At 37.2% G+C, this 22,201-nt stretch overlaps 1 protein-coding gene across 2 annotated transcripts in view; it reads right to left on the reverse strand.

The window, feature by feature from the left end:
* Positions 1 to 5,053: 5,053 nt before the first annotated feature.
* The window catches only part of LOC131146087 (uncharacterized), a 108,923-nt gene continuing 91,775 nt past the window's right edge, over positions 5,054 to 22,201 (reverse strand). For both annotated transcript variants that reach the window (XM_058095379.1, XM_058095380.1), the window contains exons 13-16: positions 8,000 to 8,281; positions 7,751 to 7,885; positions 7,463 to 7,644; positions 5,054 to 5,381 (exon numbers count right to left, since the gene is read on the reverse strand). In XM_058095379.1, the coding sequence (XP_057951362.1) occupies positions 5,315 to 5,381; positions 7,463 to 7,644; positions 7,751 to 7,885; positions 8,000 to 8,281 (666 nt within the window). In that variant the 3' untranslated portion in view covers positions 5,054 to 5,314. The remainder of the gene's footprint in view (positions 5,382 to 7,462; positions 7,645 to 7,750; positions 7,886 to 7,999; positions 8,282 to 22,201) is intronic.

The raw sequence follows: 22,201 nt of genomic DNA on the forward strand, positions 1-22,201 counted from the left end.
GTATGTGTTTTTGGTTTCAAAAACTTTTCAAACACTTCCAAATATCTATTGCGCTTTTATCTTGTAAAATATTTGAAGAGATATTTGTTTGTGTGATAGTGATCCTCGTTGCAATATTCTTTCACTCATACATTATTTGCTGAATACAAAGATTACACATCTTTTGCAAACCAAGTATATACATCATTTGATACTTACATGCTTGAGATACCCTGCTGATTGAAATACTTGAGACTTGACATCTTTGTGTGAACTTATTGGTTGAATATCTTGTGATACAAAGATTGCTTGTTTGACACTCTCACGTATGCATTACACTAATAGAAAATACCTTCGAGAGTTGAACCATCTACCACATTGAGCTTACATATTGAATCATATTGTGGTGTATGTTATTACGCGCATCTGGGTACATATCTGCTTTACACAAAAGACAATCACTATACCATTTGATTGTAATACACATTTGTTGTATTTCCAGGCACGGGCCTGAAGAGGGAGACTAGCCCTGGAATAGTCCCAGATTGGCTTAGACCTGGTTAGGAAAGTTAGGCGCGTCGTCCTATTAAGGCATATAGGTTGAGGTCAGCCTCAATTGACCTGGTTAAGGTTGAGGTCAGCCCTGTGTTAATTTGACCTGATTGTAAACGGTGCTGCTCCACCCTTAAGTGAGCTATTAGTGGAATCCTCCAGCTTGCGAGCTAGAAGCGGGGACATAGGCACAGTTGGCCGAACCCCGATAACATATCGTGTGTTTTGTTTATATTTATGTACTTTATATTTACCGCACATGTATGTTTTGGTCTAAATGATGTGTTTGATTTAATTTCCACATCATTTTTATCTACGCATTTGGAATCGCATAAAAAGACCCTAGGTTTATATAATACTGATTGTAGGATTAGTTGAACCTAGGAAGAAAGTTTAAATTCCAATTCACCCCCCCCCCTCTTGGGAATACACCATTTCTAACAATAACTTATATTATAATAATATTATATTATATACTTATATATATACATATATTTATCGCTTATCCTTATATATTTAGGCATATATATATAACCATCATATTACATAATTTAATTAATTCAATATAATAATATTTAATTAATTAATTAATAATTAATCTTAATAATATTTTTTTTTTTTCGTCACTACATTCTCCCCTCCTTAAAAGAATTTTGTCCTTGAAATTCACTAACTATTACCAATCACATCTTTAACTCACGATCCATCTCTGTAAAAGACTCGGTAGCTAACCACAAAACGGCCCCGTCTCAAGTTTATTAACTACCCTCACTTATGGCGGAGGAATACCATGGTTACACACAATGTCACGAGAGATTACAATATCATACAAAACTCTTCCAAAGACCATCCTCAAAATCCAACGCACACGCCCGCAGCATATTCTCTAGAAATCTGAATGGTCCTCTCGGACTACCCATCCGTCTGCTAGTGAAACGCGGTTCTGAAAGTGAATTGAGATCCCAAGGCATCCTGCAAACTCTTTCAGAACTAAGACGTGAACCATGCATCTCAATCTGAAACAATGGAAACTAGGACGCCATGAAGTCGTACAATCTCCTACATATAAATTTCTGTCAGCCTATTCATAGAATAACTAATTCTGATTGGAACGAAGTGCGCAGTCTTCATCAGTCGATCCACTCTTACCCAGATGGCGTTCTATCCATACACCGCTGAAGGCAACCCTGATACAAAGTCCATCGAGATATGTTCCCATTTCCACTTAGGGATATCAAGTGGTTGAAGTGGTCCCGTTGGCCTCTAGTGCTATGCTTTCCCCTGCTGACATGTCAGAGATTGTTCCACGAATCTGAAAATCCCCCTCTTCATGTTACTCCACTAGAAGGATTCTTCTAGATCTCTATACATCTTCGTGCTTCCCATATGAACAGCCTAGAGAGAGCAATGAACCTCCTCCAGAATTGTATTTTTAATCTCTGCGTTGTTAGGTACATACAACCTGGTGTGAAACCTGAGAACTCCATCCTCAGAAACATTGAATTCTGGTTGTTTCTCGCTCCGTACTTCTTTCTCCATAATTTCCATTAACTCTGCATCTTTCGTCTGAGCGGCTTTAATTTTCTCTTGCAAGGTTGGCAGAATAATCAAACTGGCAATGAATTCCTGTGAATTCCCTTCTACTAACTCTACACTCAACCTCTCTAGGTCCATCCTGATCTAATGATGTACAACAACCGCTGAAACTGATGCACCCACCAACTTTCGACTCAAAGCATCAGCTACCACATTAACCTTTTCTAGGTGGTAACTAATGGTACATTCGTAGTCCTTAATCAACTCAACTCATCTTCTCTGCCTCATGTTCAATTCCTTCTGGGTGAAAAAGTATTTAAGGCTCTTATGATTAGTAAAGATCTCGCACTTTTCACCATATAGGTAGTGCATCTAGATCTTTAATGCAAAAACTACGACTGTCAGTTCCAAGTTGTGCGTCGGATAATTTTTCTCGTACTCCTTGAGTTGGCGAGAAGTGTATGCAATAACTTTTCCTTGCAGCATCAATACACACCTGAGTCCTTTCAGAGATGCATCACTATAGATCACAAATTCACCCTCTCCTGACGGAATGGTAAAAAATAGGGCAATGTCTAGTCGTTACTTTAATTCCTAAAAACTCTGTTTGCATTCATTAGCCTATTCAAACTTCCTGTTCTTTCTCGTAAGTTGTGTCAAAGGACCTAATAGCGTAGAAAACCCCTCAACGAACCGGCGATAGCATTCTGTCAGACCAAAAAACTTCTAACCTCATGTACATTTTTTGATCTCACCTAATCAACTACCACCTCCACTTTGCTCAAGTCCACTAAAATTCCCTCTTTGGACACTACATGTCCTAGAAATACAACATGTTCCAGCCAAAAGTCACATTTATTAAATTTAACAAATAGTTTCTTTTCCCTAAGTACCTAAAGTACCAGTCTTAAATGAGTTTCATGCTCCGCGGGGCTCCTCGAATAAACCAGAATGTCGTCGATGAACACCACCACAAATTGATCCAAATACTAGTGGAAGACCATGTTCATCAGATCCATGAACAATGCAGAAGCATTTGTCAATCCAAACGGCATACCTAAGAATTCATAATGGGCATACCGAGTCCTGAATGCAGGCTTCGGAGTATCTTCCGCCCTAACTTTTACCTGATGATACCTAGATCGAATCTTAGAGAAAACTTGTATGCCCTTTAACTGGCCAAACAAATCGTCAATACGAGGTAACGGGTACTTGTTCTTCACTGTCATCTTATTAATTTCCTGATAGTCGATGCACATCCACATCAACTCATCTTTCTTCTTTACAAACAACACCGGTGCTCCCCAGGATGATACGTTTATGCTTCAGACCGAGCGAAAAATATTATTGTACTAGTAAAGGGGAGTTGAAGTCACAAAGGCAAAACATTTAAAAAATAAAAAATAAAAAATTAAGGGAGCAAATAGACATGATTAAATATTAATTCTTGAATAATACATCCCTACAAGCGACAAAAGCATATTTGAGTTGGAGGCCATGTAGCACAAATACAAAATTTCATAATGTTGACTTGAGTAATTCATATGGAAATCATAAAGAAATGACTATTAGTATAGTAAATTGAGGAAAAAATACTTTTATGAAAAAGTACTTGTAATAAGTAATTCCTCACTATTTTCAAATAAGTACTTTTGTTCAAGAAATTACTTCTATAAAAGTGATTCCAAATGATCATAAATTACGGTTATCAAAAAATGCTAAATCTTGGTGAATTTTGCATAGGTACAAATGGACATCTGCCTAGGCACAAGCGGTGAATGTAGATTGCTTAGAACAAGGCTGCTTGTATTATATTGCCAATTGTGCCCCTTCTGAGATCTAAACTTTTTTATTTAAAATTTTCAGTTTTGAAATTTTTCCTCTGCTTTTACTTATGCTTTTGCATCGTGTACTTTCGCCACATGCGCAAAGATTGTTAGATGGCATTAGGTGAACACACCCTCTAAAAATTCTGTAACACCCCAACCAAAAGCTTTACACAATGACAAAAGTAGCACTTTTTGAAATAACCTTTGCCTTCTTAAGGTCTCTAAAACCATTAATCTTTCAAAAAGGAACCTTTCCAAGGAAGAAGAGCACACCCTTTTTTCCTCCATATACCAAAATTCAGCTCCAAATGCCTCAAGAAAAAGGGCAATGTTAAATGAACATCCATTTCATTGCTTGGAAACAAAGCAAGCAAACATCAATAGGCAAAGCTTGCAAGATCTCCTAACCTAATACCAATCACTAGTATTAAACCTGTCAGGAGTAACAGGCTAAATAAAAGCCCATATTTTACATGGGATTTTAGCTTTCCAAATGAATATGAAGAAAAACAAGAACCATTAGCATCACAACATAACCTCCCAACTCAAATTCCTTTCTCAAGAAAAGAAAATTTCCGACAGACAATGTTATCCTATTGAGGTAAATGCAAGCATTGAGAACTGCATCACTCCAAAACATTTTTGGCACTCCTCACACGGTCATTTATATAGAAACATGGGTGCTGAACTTTAGCATTATCATTTAAAAGAATTCAAACAAGCAAATGAAATTGTATTTTAATCACTTATTATCATTTAGAAGAATTCGAACAAGCAAATTAAACTGAGTTAATCTCTTTTAATGGTTATTTTTAGTCATTTAATATATTATTAATATGTTAGTGTTGTATTAATAAGTAGGAATTTGTAAGGTATTATGGTCATTAGAACATGCTGGATATATATATTATAAATAAAAGTGACCTATTGGCAAGTTAGGTATTTTGTTCACAGTAGCAATTTTTTACAAAAACATATTAAAAAATAATTCAAATTAAAACATTTTACAAGGAATATCCACTTGAATTCACTTTGCCTTGTTACTTAACTTTCACATGCCTAAAATATTTCTATAATTAATTTTGAGAGAGATATGACTGGAAAATAATAAAGCATGATGTGTTCATCACTCAACCACTGCCTCTGCCCAAAGCCCGTGGAAAGGAATACTTTGTTTTTTAATAATCTACAGATCTGCTGTTTCAATGGTTACATCATTTCGACAAAAGAAAAAACTTTTTTCTTTGGAATTCAAGTATTGCAGTGACAAGTTCAAATCATAATGCATACCATGCTTCTAATTAATCTTCCCCATTAAAAGAAAATGAAATATAATCAAGCATTGTTACATGGTACAAACAAATGAACTCCCAACTTCATATAAATGCTGCCAGATATTCTATACATGTCCGTATCTTCTAAACGATAAGTTCATCTTCGAGATAGTTATACTCGAAAGTGAATTCGGTCTTGATCCTCTGGCACCTGAGTATCAGAAAATTGTACATTAGTCATAAGAAATGACCTTATAATTCTCTTTCAAAGAAAGTGCCAAAGATCTTCACATGTTTTCTTACTATGATGCACATCTACTTACTACGATGCGCACCACTTCACCCAAGTAAAAACAAAAGGGTAGGAGGGTGACCACTTTTGAGTTCGTGGCAACCCTACCTGGATGCAATCATAGGAGGCCCCATGCACCAGGGAACCAATTTCAGCCAACATGAACAAGTTCATGAATGAACCTTGAGCTATTAGTGTTGAAAGCTCCATATTTTCAGATGTAATAATTGAGCAGTGTGTTGGATCACAAACATTTGCATGATGTTTGGGCATAGATTTCTCGCTTAGATTTAAATCTGTCTGAATTTGGACACTCAATAAGATTTTGTAATGCATTAGGTCCAGATCCATACATATCTAAATCCAAAGCCCAAAGTCCATGCTTCCTAGGATCCAAGAAAAACGTAACAGTACAAAGCCTTTTTAAGTCCCACCAGCAATGGTTACATATGATACTCTTTTGCATTTTGCTTAATCTGGGGCAATATCTTAAAGTTGAGAACTAGCAAATCCCTTTTCCTTGCTATCACTATTCAATCCCTTTTTCTTGCTATGACTATTCAAGTTATTCTATCTAGTTCCCAATTTAGACCAAACTAACCAACCAAATCAATAGGAATCCATAAAGGGGCCCTTATTGGTGCATAACTCGACTGATAATGCAAGTGCTAAGAGTTTCTTAATCATCTAGTTTAATAGATGATCTAATATTTGACCCGAGTAGCATATATTGGCCCAAAGCTTTCTTGCAAAATTTTCTTGCTAAGTGTTCATGCAGTATCTAAAAAAATGTAACTACATATAAATTCTTCAAACACTAAATACAAACATATATTACCCTAATAGTAAGGCCCTACTAGAATCTGAGGGTCAACTTGGTTTGTGATATAAAAAATATTCTCATAGAATAACATTCCTAGGAATCTCATTCCTAGGAAAAGGATGTCTGCCTCATGGAAATATTTTTGTTTGGTTAGCATTGTAAGATTCCCAAAAATGTACATAGGATTTGGATGCCAATGTTTGGCTCAACTTGGGAATCCTAATAGGTATTACCCTTGATATGTGTGTAACGTATATATAAAGAACAATTGTTGTTTTAACATAATAACATGTAATTAATTAAATTCAAAATTTTCACAATTATAAATTTAAAACATATAATACTTAATAATTGATTAGCCGGAGTAAATAAGAGCAATATAGTGTCCAAATATTAACTATTATATTAAATTTTTATATAACAATAATATTACTATTATTTAGTCAAATACAAATGTTAATTAATATAAATATTAACACTTTTAATAGATATTTTAAACATTGTCTAATTAAAAAATTAATTGAAACTTTTTTATTAATATTTGTAATTAACATTTTGATATTTCTAGTTAAAAATAAAAATAAAAAATTAATAGATATTATATTAATTATGTTAATTAATATCTTTAATTTCCATTTTAATATTTTCTAACTAAAATTTTAACTATTTCCTAATTAGTAATTACTTAAATTTTAATTAAACCTTTATAAATAATAATTTTAATTAACATTACATATATTTTCTAATTAAAATAGTTAATTTTATGCTAATTTAAAATTTTTACTTTGAGTTTATCAATAATTTAATATTTTAAATCTAATAATACTGTGTGATTATATTGTAAGGGCATTATGTCCAAAAGTCAAACTAGTGAAGGCAATTTGGTCTAAAACGTAGGATTCCCACCAACACTTACTCATGTGGGAGGTGGGAGTAGGATGCCCATGTTTCATGGGAATCCTTACATTCCCACGAATGTGAATATGCCAGCTATATCATATTTCCATGATCTAACAAACGTAGGAATGAGATGTCATAGGTATTACATTCCTATGAATCTTGAAAGATGGCGTGAAATAAATGCCCCCTAAAAAATATAGCTAATATGTCATAAAAATATTCCATATAGAAACAATCACGCAAATTAAAGCTTCAATCACACAGATAATCAACATACCATCCATGTTGCAGGTCATCATTAGCAATATGGAAATCGAAGTACACATAAGTCCCCTGCTCATATTCATCAGTTGCAACTTTGGGCTCCTCATGCCGTTGAAACCATGTGTTATATTTCCTGTGGTATCTCCATGATTGCTTCTTCAACTCTTTGGCAGCCAAATATTGCTGGTAAGTATTCTACAGGGGGCAACTTACTTGAGAACAAGGCTGAGATAATTTTATTGTGAAGAATGAAACACAAAAAATGTATATAAATAAAGGATAAATAGCAGAGTATTAGTACCTGTTGATAGTAAAATGCAAAAAACAGGGTATCTGTGCCTAGAGTATCAAGACCCAAACGTTCCCAAAAAGCAGGGCTGTTGACAATGGGTGCTTGCATTTGAGGATAGCTTGGAGGAGTCACGGCAGGGTGCCTCTACACAAGACAACCATAGGGGAATCAAAAATATTACAATATGTGCGTGCACTCGTGTGTGTATGTGTCGACATGACAGAATGCAATGAAATGTATATCAAAGGATTTCCATACTGGAGAATAGCTTTTTGCACGCTCCGAGTCTCTGGGTTGAGGAAGCTTGCAATATGCAGCATCAAGCATCTGCAGATTGTATACCTGATCACGCATTCCCCCAGAATTCAGAACTGACCCAGTAAGACTATCGCCAATAGCACCAAGATCCGAAACACTTCTTCTGCCAATAACACCAAGGCTACCAGAAGGTTGGCTGGATTGTAAAGGTTGCCCAGGAGAAAGATCGATATCTCTTGACACTTGAGTGGGTTCTGTCAAAGAGCTAGATGCCCCTCCCATCTGCAGGATAAAAAAGAAAGACGCATAAAACTACACTATGCTAACAATGAAGGTCAATTTTTTTTAAAAGAAACTATCACTTCCATAATTGGATCCAAGTATAAAATTATTTAAAGTTCATGGAACGCATAAAACTACACTATGCTAACAATAAGGTCAATTTTTTTTAAAAGAAACTATCACTTCCATAATTGGATCCAAGTATAAAATTATTTAAAGTTCATGGAATTTCGATTAGATCTCCAGCTACTTCTGAGATTAGTTTTAGGTCAAAAAAGTTCATTCATAGAATGTCAAATTTGCCAAAATTACAATGATGAAGCCTTGATGAGGTCAACAATATAAATCATTTTCCAACTTTCAGCATGACGTAGTGCAATATCCTCAATATCTTAGCACTTTTTGAATGGTCAACAAGTAGTTTGCAAATTATATTTATTTATCTTTTCAATTATATTTGTAATTTTCTTTTCTTTTTCTTTATTTTAAAATATATGTAATTTATTTACTTATTTTTATCTAAAAATAAAATTCTCAAAAGGCTTAAATCTCAATGCCTTAAGGCTTATGCCTCACCTTTAAGAATTTCTTAGTACCAAAATGCACTAGCACTAAGAATTTCTTGACCAACTAATCTAATATTTTCTCTATAGTTCCTCCTAAAATGAGTAAAATTGCAATTAATGTAATTCCAAAGTTTGTCTCCATAATTCCAAGTTAGATTCAGGAGAACATCTAGTTTGATCAAACAAAACACTATCATTTGCAAACAAAATATTCTAGAACCTCATTTTGGATATGCCTAATAAGATCATCCATAACTAAAGCAAAAAAATGAGGTTTACCCTAGATGTACACATATTATTATTGGAATTTCTTAAAACTCTCCCACTATATAGTCCAAACCATGGTTCGAAATCGCGGTAGCGGGTAACGTCGCGTAACAGTCGCGGGACACGGGAGACGCGGGTGTTACGTAACGGGAAGCGGGCGTAACAGCTGTGAATTTTTTTCACACATGCACAACCATGCCAAAATCGATAAATAAGCATGAAATCCATTAATGCATGATTTTTAATGAATTTTGACAACCTTAATTCAACCTACAAATGCTTTTTAATAGACATTATGATTTTTATATTAATTTTAGTGCGCTGCTTACAAAAAAAGGCATATTTTTTTAAAGTTTGCATTAGTTTAATGGGTAAAAAAGATGTAGAAATGTAATTAAAATGAAGAATCAATTGATTAAAGACATAAAGTTACTTAAAATGAGTCAATAGACCCAATAATTTATATTACAATTTAAAAAAATAAATATGGAATTGTAAATCTTACAATTTAATTATTTAAATGGTAGTGTACTTGAGTCACTTGAGACTTGACTAATTGTGCAGAAATTAGGATTTATTATAAATTTTAGATCTAATATTAAATTATTAATAGTCAAGGTATTTAAAAAAATAATTATGTAGAATATTAATTAATAATTTTTTACTAAATCTGTATTCTAACTCTCTAAGTAACTTTATAAATTTTATGTTTTAATAATTTTATACTAATTTTTTTATTTTAATTAATAAATTTTACTTATATAATCATTTATAAATTTGCATACTAATTAAATAATAAATATAAACTAAAATTATAAAATAAACTAAATTATTAATTTAGAATAAATTGATAATTTACAATTACATTAACCAATGAAGTAGAAGAACTGAAGAAACATACCCACTCCCGAGTCCCCACTGAAGCTGCGAGAGAGCTGCAACCTGCAAGCCCCCAAAATTTGGGGGAATCGAAGGCTTCAAAACTTATTTTTGGAGCTGCGACTGCGAGCCTGCGAATGGAGGCGACCTGCAGAGCACAGCTCCTTGCGACAAATCGAAAATTGGAAGTTGATTTTGGGTTCTTACACTGGACAAAGGAGACGAACTGACGAAGAGGGAAAAATCGAAACACCTTCAAGGGAAAAATCAAACACCTTCAAGATGAACTGCCAGTCAGTTGACCTGCGATGGCTGCGAACTGTGAAGAACATCTTCAAGGCAAAAATCAAAGTTGATTTTGGGGATTTTGAAGCTTCAGATCAGTAGATTGAAGCTGTACGAAAGAGACGAAGAGTGTGAGAGGGAACAGCACAACAAATCGAAGCTTCGAAGCTGCTTTCGTTTCTTTGGAGACTTCAAATGAGGAGATCTAAGCTAGATGATGGAGAGAAACAAACAAAATGGAGCAGATTTGAGGAGATAAGGAAGGTACGCAGTAGTGTAAGGGGCTGTTGGCTGTAATGTGTCGTAACGGACGTTACGGGTCATAACGTTAGTGTAATGGCCGTTATGGGCCGTTACGGTTCTGTAACGGCTGTTACGCACGTGAATTTTCTGCTCACCGCTAATGCGGGCTGTAACGGTGTATCGGAGAGATGATTTTCCATTACGTAATGCGTAACGGCCGTTATTTAATAACATGGTCCAAACACTAGTTACTAACTCATTGAGTCATTTTATACATCATTAGTGAGATCTATATACTTATCACCTAATACCTTCTTTTCTAAAAAATCCACCTTATTACTCCCCTAGATAGATAATCATAAATGTTCTCTAGGTAGATAAAAAACATGCATAGTCTCTCTTCTTTATCCTAAACATTTCCATTCTCTTAATAAATATATAGCCTCTATGGCTGATCTCTCGAGTATAAAGGCAAACTAATTTTTTAAAAATCTTGCATGACTCAAAAGTTTAATTTCACAATAGTTATTACAATTTTGAATATCTCCATTATGTTTGCATATAGGTATTAAATTGCTTTTCCTCCATTCATCTGCCATTTTTTTAGTCCTTATAATTTCATTAAACAAACTAGTTAACCACATCATTCCACTATTGCTTGTGTATTTTCAAACTTCAATGCAAATGTCATTAGGTCCCCATTTTTCATCTTCTTTAATGCATACTTAATTTTTAACTCTAATTTTGCATATGTAACTCAAAATTTTAGCCTTTCCCTAGTTTTCAATCTTAAGTTAAGACCTTCTACATGGCTTTCATTAACTAGATTATCAAATTAATTTCATCATCTTTCTTTATGTCTTATTTTTTAAATTAAAGAAATATTGCCGTAACTTCTTTTTTTTTTTTTTTTTTATACATTTGATATTGCCTAATTATTTACTCTTTCTTTCACTATCCCAAACAATTTTGAATATTTGTCTTTATCCCATCTTTAGTAACTAGTATAGTATACAAATTGGTAAATGCTCTATGTTTAGCTTCACTAATGACATGTTTCGCATTTTTTTTTTCCTTGCCTCCTAATATTTTTAATTATTTCCATATTTCTACAGTCATTGGCATGTCTTGCTGTGTTTGTTTCAATTGCTTTTAGGATGCTTCATCCCACCACCAACTCTAATGAGCAATCAAGTCTCTTCCTATGGATTCACCTAAAATCACTTCCACTATATCTCAAATGAACTAGCATCCCATTCCAAAGGTTATTTCAGATTTATGACATTCAAAAATTTAGGTTTTTTTTTAAAAAAAACCTATTTTGATTGAGAACCATGACAACTGATGCTTGCCTGCTGCAAATGCTATTGTGTGATGACTATTTATTTTGGCTAACTCTTACCCTTATGTGCTCAGGGTCGGGTATGATATTCCTCTCATCACTACCCCTGTGGTCCATGACTTATGTCATGCTTGCACATGTAGGCTCAATTGTATAAAAGCCGGCTAACTTGGTTGGGAAGAGTTCTGGGCAAGTGTTGCATGAACTACACAAGTGGGAGGAAAATTGGGTCTTGACAAAAAGCACAGGCTCATGCCTGAGAATATGAAGCACCCATTTATTATATATGTATACATGCTCATCTAATAATCATTTAATTTGTACAAAACTACCATTAATAATTGTAGAGTCACAAAAAGTGAAATTAGTTATGTGCTCTACTAAGAGACAATAACTAGTGGGGCACATTCAATTAAGTCAATGCATAATGATTAGATTACCTTGTTAGATTAAGAATTTATTTTGTCTTCATGGCTTCAATTGAATAATTCCTTCATTTGGGTTAATTTAAAGGTTTTTTTTGAATTAATCACAAACTTATTGTATCAAGTTGTTATTAATCACCTACCTTGATACAACACCATGAGCTAATAGAAGCTCTTAAAGCCAAGTTTTTCCATTACAACATAGAGTTATTAATTATTAAATGCAAAAATCCTAATGTTTAGTAAGATATTGTACAAATGGGAACAATCACTATTCCCTAAGTATCAATAATCACACAAGTCGTCAACATTGTACACAAAGTTAACAAAGATATATTCATAGCCATGTAGCAAAAAATAAACCTATCTATAGAAATGACTGCAATAGTAACACTAGTTGCCGGTGCCAAATCAAGATGGACATTATATGTGTGTGTGCGTGCACACGAAAGCAATGTCCACAAGGCAGTACTTACTAAAATATTTATTAACAGCAGATTTATTGTAAGCGTGCACCAATGATGAACCCTTGTGTGTATATGTGTGTGCAAATATAACAAATGTAGGTATGCATGAAATACACAAAGTTCATGACAACATGTTTATCAAAAACCGAAACAAAATCAAAACAAACAACAATAACAACAAACCAAGCTGTAAATCCCAATAGGTGGTCGGCTACATAATCATTTTTGCCAATTTACATGATCTTGGGCAATTTCATCTCAATATGAAACGAACATAGAACAAGAATGAATAATATTCCTGCAATTTGATTCGATGAAGACAAACCAACCCTTACCTAATCAATATGAACCCCATCCCAACGTATATTAAAGCGCAACATCACACATTGCTGTCCTAATTTTGTTTTGAAAACTTCTAAAGTAGTTGTTACAAGAATTTTCTCCAATGCAAGTAAGAAAAATACTACCCTACAATGCACAATACAATTAAAGACCATCCCTCAGGCAGGTTGTAAAGAGTGGAGAGTTTCAAACTCGCAGACCAAAAGTCAAAAACATGAACAACAAAAAAATCATGTTCTAAAAAAAAAACATATAATGTAGGGCATTTCAACACTAATGAGGGGGAGGCATAAGTGTCACGGGCCGAATATTTCACACCTTTGTGAATGGACCATGCGGCACTAGCTAAAGCCCTCTAGTTTAACTAGCCAGCCTATCGTTTACCACAATTCATCCACAAACACTTTCATTGTCATTCAATTAAACATAAGCGAAAGCAATAAGCAAGTTATGAAAGTAATGGCACGTTAGCAGTAAACATGGAAGCAACATAATTCATTAACAACACCTTCATTAACATTGTGTGTCTAGTGAGGGTGGCAAGTAGGCTAAACACGTTGACAATAGCTAGTGAGTTTTACAAGTTGATGAACACTCACCCTCCCCTAAAACGCTTTTTTTGCTATTCTCACTCTGACACTAGGAAACATCAAAGTGACCGAGGAATCATACTACCTTTTTTACATAGGGAGAAACTACTATTGGAAAATAAACCTACACTAGTATTTACATGATGGAAACTCATCCCAAACGCACGAGACAAGCGGTCACAGGCAAGCATAATGCCTTGAACAAGCTTGGCTTGTGACGCTCCCCCACTTATGCGGTCGACGTCCTCGTAGACTTTGATGCTAGGTACACTTCAACTTTGTCCACGAACGGTTGCATATCTTCTGCAGAAACCTAGCTGATTTTGTCGTCACCAAGGCCTTTCCACTTCACTAAGAACTCTCGCTGCTTCTTCCTTGAGGATGTGAACTCTCGATCTGCAATGATGTTTTCAACTTCATGTTTGTCAGGTTCCATCGTCTTCAATTCTGCTCTGGTCTACTGATTTTTGCTTCAATCTTTGGTGTCGGCGTTGAACGGCTTAAGGCAGCTGGCGTAAAACATTGGATGCACTTTCATCCAAACCGGGGGAGCCAATTCTGTAAGAGGCCTTCCAAACTTTGGCCAAGATGGGGATTGGTCCTTCATATTTACGAAGTAGTATCCTATCTCTTCCCCGTAGTGACCTGATCAGTTATGGATTGAGCTTAACAAGCACCAAGTCACCTACGTTGAAGTGCTGCAATCTTCTCCCCTGATCTGCCCACTTCTTTATCCATTTAGAAGGTTTCTCCAAGTAGGCTCAGGCAATCTCAACATTCTGTCTCCATTCTCCGGTGAAAATGTACACCCTGCGACTCTTTCCTCTGTACAACTTGTTCACTGTGTGAGGTAACAACGACTGTTGTCCTGTAATAAGCTCAAAAGAGCTCTTATTGGTTGTTGAACTCCTTTGGGCATTGAAACAGAATTGAGCCACATCAAGTAGTTGCTGTCAACGGAACGGCAAACAACAAAGCAAAAGATTCTTTCTTTACTTCAACCCACATTTATTTCCTTATATTTCAATTCATTATTTTGTACAATTAGCATATATTTAGTTTACATGTATAGGGCTTGACAGATTATAGTTTACTTGTATAGGGCTAGAATCATGCTAGATATTTAGTTTACATGTATAGCGCTTGACAGATTATAGTTTACTTGTATAGGCTAGAATCATGCTATACCTTATTTACTTTCCATGTATAGCATTTTTGTAAAGTCTATAAATAATATATAGAACTCAAGGCCAATTCATTCATCCATTCATGGTATCAGAGCCAGCTGACTGCTCCGGTTTTTTTTTTTTTTTTACTTCAATTTTTTGTCTTCTCGATTTCAAGGCTGTTGTGGTTTTGTTTTCTCTTCTGGAATTTTTTTCTCTATTCTTTCAGTACTTCTGTGGCCACGTGGCTATCGGCACAGTAGGTTTCTAGGTTGCCCTTTATTCCTCCAGTTTATGTCCTGATTCTCGGCAAGCAAGCAATAGTTTTCTGTTGCTGTTCGTGACTTTCGGCAAGCAGGCACAACAAGTTTCTAGTTTGCCACTTATTTCTCCAGTTTCTGTTGCTGTTTCTGGCACTTATCTTCTCGGCACAGCAGGTTTGTGGTTCAAGATTTAATTTTTAGTGCAGTTTTTTGGTTCAAGATTTAATTTTTAGTGCAAGGAGGTTGTTCTTGGTTTTTCTTTGTACCTGCGTTGTTTATTTTGGGCTTCTAGATTTTCTGGTGGTTTGTTTTTTTCGGCAAAGTCTGTTTTTTTTTTTTTTTAACTTCTCGATTTTCTCCATTATTTAGCATGGATTCCGCACCTGTGTGTGCCAAGTTTACGGGCAGCAATTATTCTACATGGACTTTTCAGGTTTTAACTTTTCCAAAAGAGAAAAGATCTTTGGGGTCATATTGATGGCATGAATTGTACACCCAATCCTGATAAATCCAAGGAGACCGCAGCTTGTCCTTCATGGGTTGTGCTTGATACTCGAATTATGTTTTGGCTCCTTGGCTTGGTTGAGCTACATATTGTCCCCAACTTACGACCTTATCGCACCGCTCAATCCATGTGGACTTATTTAAAAATAGTATATGATCAAGATAACGGTGCCCGTCGTTTTCAATTAGAGCATGCGATTGTCATGTTTTAACATGACAATCGTTCCATCCAAGATTGTTATTCGGGGTTTCTGACTCTTTGGAATGAATATTCTGATCTAGTTACTGCGGATGTTCCTGTGGCTTCTCTTCCCATTATTCAGCGTCTTCACGAGACTAGTCGTTGTGATCAGTTTCTTAAGGAACTTCGTCCCGAGTAGGAATCTATTTGCGTGTCTCAACTAAATCGCTCTCCTGTTCCTTCTCTAGATGTTTGTTTTGATGAGTTACGTCGTGAAGAACAACAACTTAGTACTCAAGTTACTCTAGCACAATCTCATGGTAGTTCCAAGTCTGTCCCTGTGGCTTATGCTGCTCAACGATGAGGACTGCATGCGCATTCTAGCACTTTGCAATGTTTTTTCTGCAAAGAATTTAGATATATCGCTGCTCATTGTTCCAAGAAATTTTGCTCTCATTGCAAGAAGAAGGGTCACATTATCAAAGAATGTCGTATCCGCCGGCAAAATCGTCAGGCCCAAGCATTCCAGACTTCTGTTAGTGTACCCCCCACAGTGACTTTTGCGGCCCCTGGCTCTTCTTTAGGTGACTTCTGTTCCTGCACCTCCTCCAACGAATTATTGCACACCCGAAAATGGTGCAACAGATGCTAATTTCGGCATTATCAACAATGGGGCTCCAAGGTAACAATTCTACTAATCTTTGGTATGTGGACTCGGGTGCCTCTAATCACATGACGAATAAGCACATTACCTTGTGTCATGTTCGGCCCTACGCTGGTCAATCTGCTATTTAGACTGCCAATGGCAGTTCTTTGCCTATAGCTGCTGTCAGGGATGCCTCTTCTAAGTTCACTAATATGTTTCTTGCTCCTCAGCTTTACATGAATCTTATTTCTATTGGTCAATTAGTTGATAACAATTGTGCTGGTAATGGTCGTGTTGTGCAGGACCAGGTAACGGGGAGCCAATCGCGAAAGGGACCTAAAGTGGGGTGCTTGTTTCCACTACTTTTGCCTGTTTTAGCACGTTCCCCATTTTCTTCTATTAAGTCTTTTGCTTGTAATAATGTTTCAAATCTTAGTATGGTGTGGCATCGTCGTTTAGGTCATCCCAATACTCAGATCTTATCTCATGTATTGAACTATGGTTTACTTGGTAATAAAGAACGTTCTTCTTTATCTCTTGAGTGTGCCTCTTGCAAATGGTAAAAGCAAAACTCCTCCCTTCCCTTTGCATGCTAGTAGAGCTTCTTAGTGTTTTGAGTTTATCCATAGTGATGTTTGGGGACCTTCCCCAGTTAGTTCACATGAAAATTTTAAATACTATGAGACTTTCATTGATGATCATAGCAGATTTACAAGGGTCTACTTTCTTCGCTCTAAATCTAAGGTTTTTCGTACTTTCACGGAGTTTTTAGCATATGTTGACAATCAATTTTCTGCTTCTATTAAAACATTACACATAAATTCTGGTGGTGAATATGCGTCTACTGAGTTTCAAGCATTTTTGGCTTCTAAAGGCATTATTCATCAATGTTTATGTCCTACTACGCCCCAATAGAATGGAGTAGCCGAACGGGAAAATCATCATCTCCTAGATGTGGTCCATACTCTCTTGCTGGAATCCTCTGTTCCATCCTTGTTTTGGGTTGAGGCTCTAAAAACTAATACTTGATTAATCGTTTACCTTCTCAAATCCTACTCATGGAGTCTCCCTAAATCCGTTTATTTGCTAAGCAACCTAGTTACGATAACCTCCGTACCTTTGGCTATGTATGTTTTGTTCATTTACCTCCTCATGAGCGACATAAATTATCTGCTCAATTTGTTCGATGTGCATTCTTGGGATACAATGTGTGTCAAAAGGGATTTGTTTGTAATGATCCTACATTACACCGTACACGCATTTCTAGAATGTTATTTTCTTTGAAAAGCAACATTTCTTTCCTGTGTCCTATGTACCCTCCTCTCCTACTATGATTCTCCCCTCCTTTGAGGAGCAGTTCTCGAATCCTCATCTAGTCAGTTCTCGTTTTAAACCAGGTATTGTGTATACGCGGCGCCCCCGCCCACAGTCTCTTCTGGTAGCTCATCTGATATCTGATCCTAACACACTCCAGATTCAGTCAGTTGCAGCACCTCCAGAGCCTTTGGTAGTCGCTCTTCTCGAGTCTTTGTACCCATGAATAAGTATGGGTTTCCCTCTTCAAGTTCTGGCAGCTCTGTTTCAGCTCTTACTGCTGCATTGTCCAATTTAGATATTCCCACTTCCTACTCACACACTACCAAGCATGATTGTTGGCTACAAGCTATGCAGGAAGAAATTTAGATATTCCCACTTCCTACTTACTGCTGCTTTACTTGCTCAGCTCAAGATTCATCTCTCAGAGTCCTTTCATATGAAAGATCTTAGGTCTCTCACATATTTTCTTGGTCTTGAGGTGAATCGTAGTCCCTCAGGTATTTCACTCAATCAACATAAGTATGCTAGTGACTTAGTGGCCACAGCTGGCCTTCAGAAGGGTACTTCTGTTGATACTCCCATGGAATTAAATGTCAAGCTACGCAAAGAGGAGGGTGACTTACTTGCTGATCCTAGTTTATACCGGATGTTGGTGGGTAGTCTTGTCTATCTCACCATTACTAGACCAGATATTTCTTTTGCTGTACAGCAAGTCAACCAGTTTCTTCAAACTCCTCGTCATCTTCATTTGGCTATTGTTCGTAGGATCATACGCTATGTTCAGGGCACTTCTACCCGTGGTTTATTCTTCCCTGCAGACAATTCTACTCGCCTTGCTGCTTATAGCGATGCTGATTGGGCTGGTTGTGTGGAGACACGTCGCTCCATCACTGGTTGGTGTGTGTTCTTAGGTGATGCATTGATCTCTTGGAAGAGTAAGAAGCAAGACAAAGTTTCTAAGTCACCGATGGAATCTGAATACCAGGCAATGTCTTTTGCTTGTTCTGAAATTATTTGGGTTCGAGGCTTGCTTGTTGAGCTAGATTTTTCTGAGACCGATCCTACACCTCTACATGTCGATAATACGAGTGCAATCCAGATCACGGCCAATCCTGTCTATCATGAGCGCACAAAGCATATTGAAGTCAATTGTCACTCTATCTGTAAAGCATTTGAAGCTCGTGTTATCACTCTTCCACACATTTCCACTAAATTACAAATTGCGGATATCTTCACCAAGGCTCTCACTCGTCATCAACATTGCTTCCTAAGTAATAAATTGATGCTTGTTGATCAATCCGCATCAATTTGAAGGGGCTATCAACAGATTAGAAAACGGAAAAGCAAAGGATTTATTTCCTTACTTCAGCCCACATTTATTTCCTTATATTTCAATTCATTATTTTGTACAGTTAGCATATATTTAGTTTACATGTATAGGGCTTAACAGATTATATTTTACTTGTATAGGGCTAAAATCATGCTAGACCTTATTTAGTTTCCATGTATATTCTTGTAAAGTCTATATGTAATATATAGAACTCAAGAATAATTCATTCGGCCATTCACAAAATATAGTTGCACCCAATTCTTTTGGTTGGAGTTGACAAAATGGCGCAAGTACTCTTCTAGTAGCCCATTGAATCTCTCCGTCTCTCCGTCTATGGATGGTAGCTCGAAGAGATGAAAAGATGTGAACAAAGGATTCTGAAAAGTTATGTCTAGAAGTTGCCAGTGAATCTTGAGTCGCGGTCAATAACAATATCTTGGGGAACACCCCAATACTTCACAATATTCATAAAGAATATTTGTGTCATCTCCTTTGCCAAACAGTACTTTGGTGTAGGTATAAATGTACCATACTTCGAAAACCTATCTATAACCACTAGTATAGGCCCTGCATCTCCCACTCTGAGCAGGTTGGTGATGAAGTCCAGTGAGACACTTTCCCACGATTTGGATGGTACTAGTAGGGGCTCCAACAGCCCTACAATCTTCTTCCGCTCCACCTTGTCTTGTTGGCAGATGAGACAAGTCTAGGTATAATCAACCACATCATCACGCATATGCGGCCAATAATACCTCTACCTCAATAAGACCAAAGTACACTACTATCCTGGATGTTCAACCCACATGGTATCATAACACTCTCTCAACAGTGTCTTCCTCAAATCACCAACTCGTGGCACAAAGAGCCAGCTACCATGGGTCATCAGCTTCATGAGGTTTTGCGCAATTGGATCTTTGGCTAATGTGTTCCCACATCGTCGTGGCAACAATCCTCACAGTCAGGTGTGTTACCATCTGTAAGGCCGCCAGCTCGACCTTCCTACTCAGTGCATCAGCGACTTAGTTCAGGAACCTCACCTTGTGCTCTAATGAGAAATCAAATTCTATCAAGAATTCTTGCCGCCGGCCTTGCTTGGGTGTCAACTTTGGCTGTGTGAAGAAGTGGCTAAGTTATCCGTTTTCACCACAAACCTTGATCCAAGTAAGTAATGCCGCCACACACGGAGACAATGCATCACCTCTAGCATCTCCTTCTCTTGAGCTATGTACTTCCGTTCCAATTCCTTAAGCTTACGGCTCTCGTACGCAACAGGATGTCCCTCCTGCAACAAGACTCCTCCAAGGGCGAAGTCTAATGAATCTGTTTGCACCTCGAAGGTTTTCATGACATCCGGAAGAGTAAGTACCGGATCTCTCATCATGGCATCCTTCAAGTCGTCAAAGGCTCCCTGACACTTCTCTAACTAGTTCCACCCTTGACCCTTCTTTAGTAGTTTTGTCATAGGAGCAGTTCTCCGTGAGTACCCCTCTACGAACTTCCAGTAATTGTTGACGAGACCAAGAAAGGAATGCAGCTCTTTCACTGTCATTGGGATCTTCCATTCTTGAATCGCCCTTACCTTCTCCATATCCATCCTCATATGAACTTTGCTCAATCACATGACCAATGAATTTGATGCACTGCTAAGTGAAAGAGCACTTCTCTTTCTTCACATACAAATGATTCCCCTTTAGCCTATCAAACACCTTCCGTAGATGCTCTTCATGTTCCTCCAAAGTGGAACTACAGACAACAATATCATCCAAGTACACCACGACAAACTTGTCGAGGTACTCACAAAATACCTGGTTCATCAAAGTACAGAATGTCGTAGGCGCATTCGTCAATCCAAATGGCATCACCAAGAACTCATATACCCCATACCACGTCACACAAGTTATCTTCGGCTCATCCCCATAAGCAATTCTCGCCTAATAGTAGTCTAACCTCAAGTCAAGTTTAGTGAAGTACTTGGCATGAATCAGCTGATCCAACAGAGACAATCAACAGAATAGGGTACTTGTAGCACACTGTCACCTTGTTGAACGCACTGTAGTCTACACACATCCGCATGCTCCCATCATGTTTCCTCTGAAACAACACCGGTGCTCCGAACGGTGCATTGGAAAGGCGAATATATCCCGCTTCCAACAACTCATCAAGTTGTTTTCTCAACTCTGCTAGCTCTGGAGTCGCCATCCGATATAGCCCCTTAGCAAGTGGTTTCACTCCTGGCAACAACACGATCTCATGCTCCACACCTCGTCGTGGGGGCAAGTTATAAGGCAGCTTATCCAGCATCACCTCCTTGTACTCATCCAACACAACTTGGATGGTCCTAGCCACCAACTCTTGGCCTAGTTCTTCATCTACCACCACCGTGGCAAGATATGTCTGCTCACCCTTTCTCAACCCCTTCTTGAGTTGCAAGGCTAAAAGGAACTTATTATCGTCTCCTTTCTTTGCAACGGCCATGCAAGGGTGATCTCCCATCAAACACAGAGAACTAGCAAAAGGCATCAGCACTACCTTAGTCTCCCTTAGGAATTCTATTCCCAAAATGACTTGGAAGTCATCCAATGGCACCACTGTGAAATTCGCATGAACTGCCCACTGTCCAAGCTTCACAGTCACTTGCTTGGCTACTCCAAGAGTAGGCTGAGCTACAGATTCACCGCTTTCATGTGTCTTATATCCTTCTCCAAGGATAAGTTGAGTCTCCTTACTTCTGCCTGTGAAACAAAATTATGGGTAACTCCGGTATCCACCATAGCACGGGTACTCTTCCCATTGATCCTCGAGTCCATAAACATCAGTCATTTCGCTTGTGTAACTTTTGGTGCTTTCGCCTGCTTTTCCAATGCGAACACCAGCCGCATTGCACCCATCCTAGGCGTATCCTCCTCTTCCCCATCACTTTCCACTACCTGCTCCATAGTGGAAGCTTGTAAGGCATTGAGTGATGCCTTGTGAGGGCACTCAACAACTCTCTGAGGGCCTCGACACAAGTAACATGAAATTCTACTCTTTCCAGTGGGTGTGCTGAACCCTTGAGACGATGAAGCTTCTTCTGAAGTTAATGCTTTTAATTCGACTCCCCCACTTTT

The sequence above is a fragment of the Malania oleifera genome, chromosome 13 (assembly GCF_029873635.1).
Source record: "Malania oleifera isolate guangnan ecotype guangnan chromosome 13, ASM2987363v1, whole genome shotgun sequence".
NCBI classification, from domain to species: Eukaryota; Viridiplantae; Streptophyta; class Magnoliopsida; order Santalales; family Ximeniaceae; genus Malania; species Malania oleifera.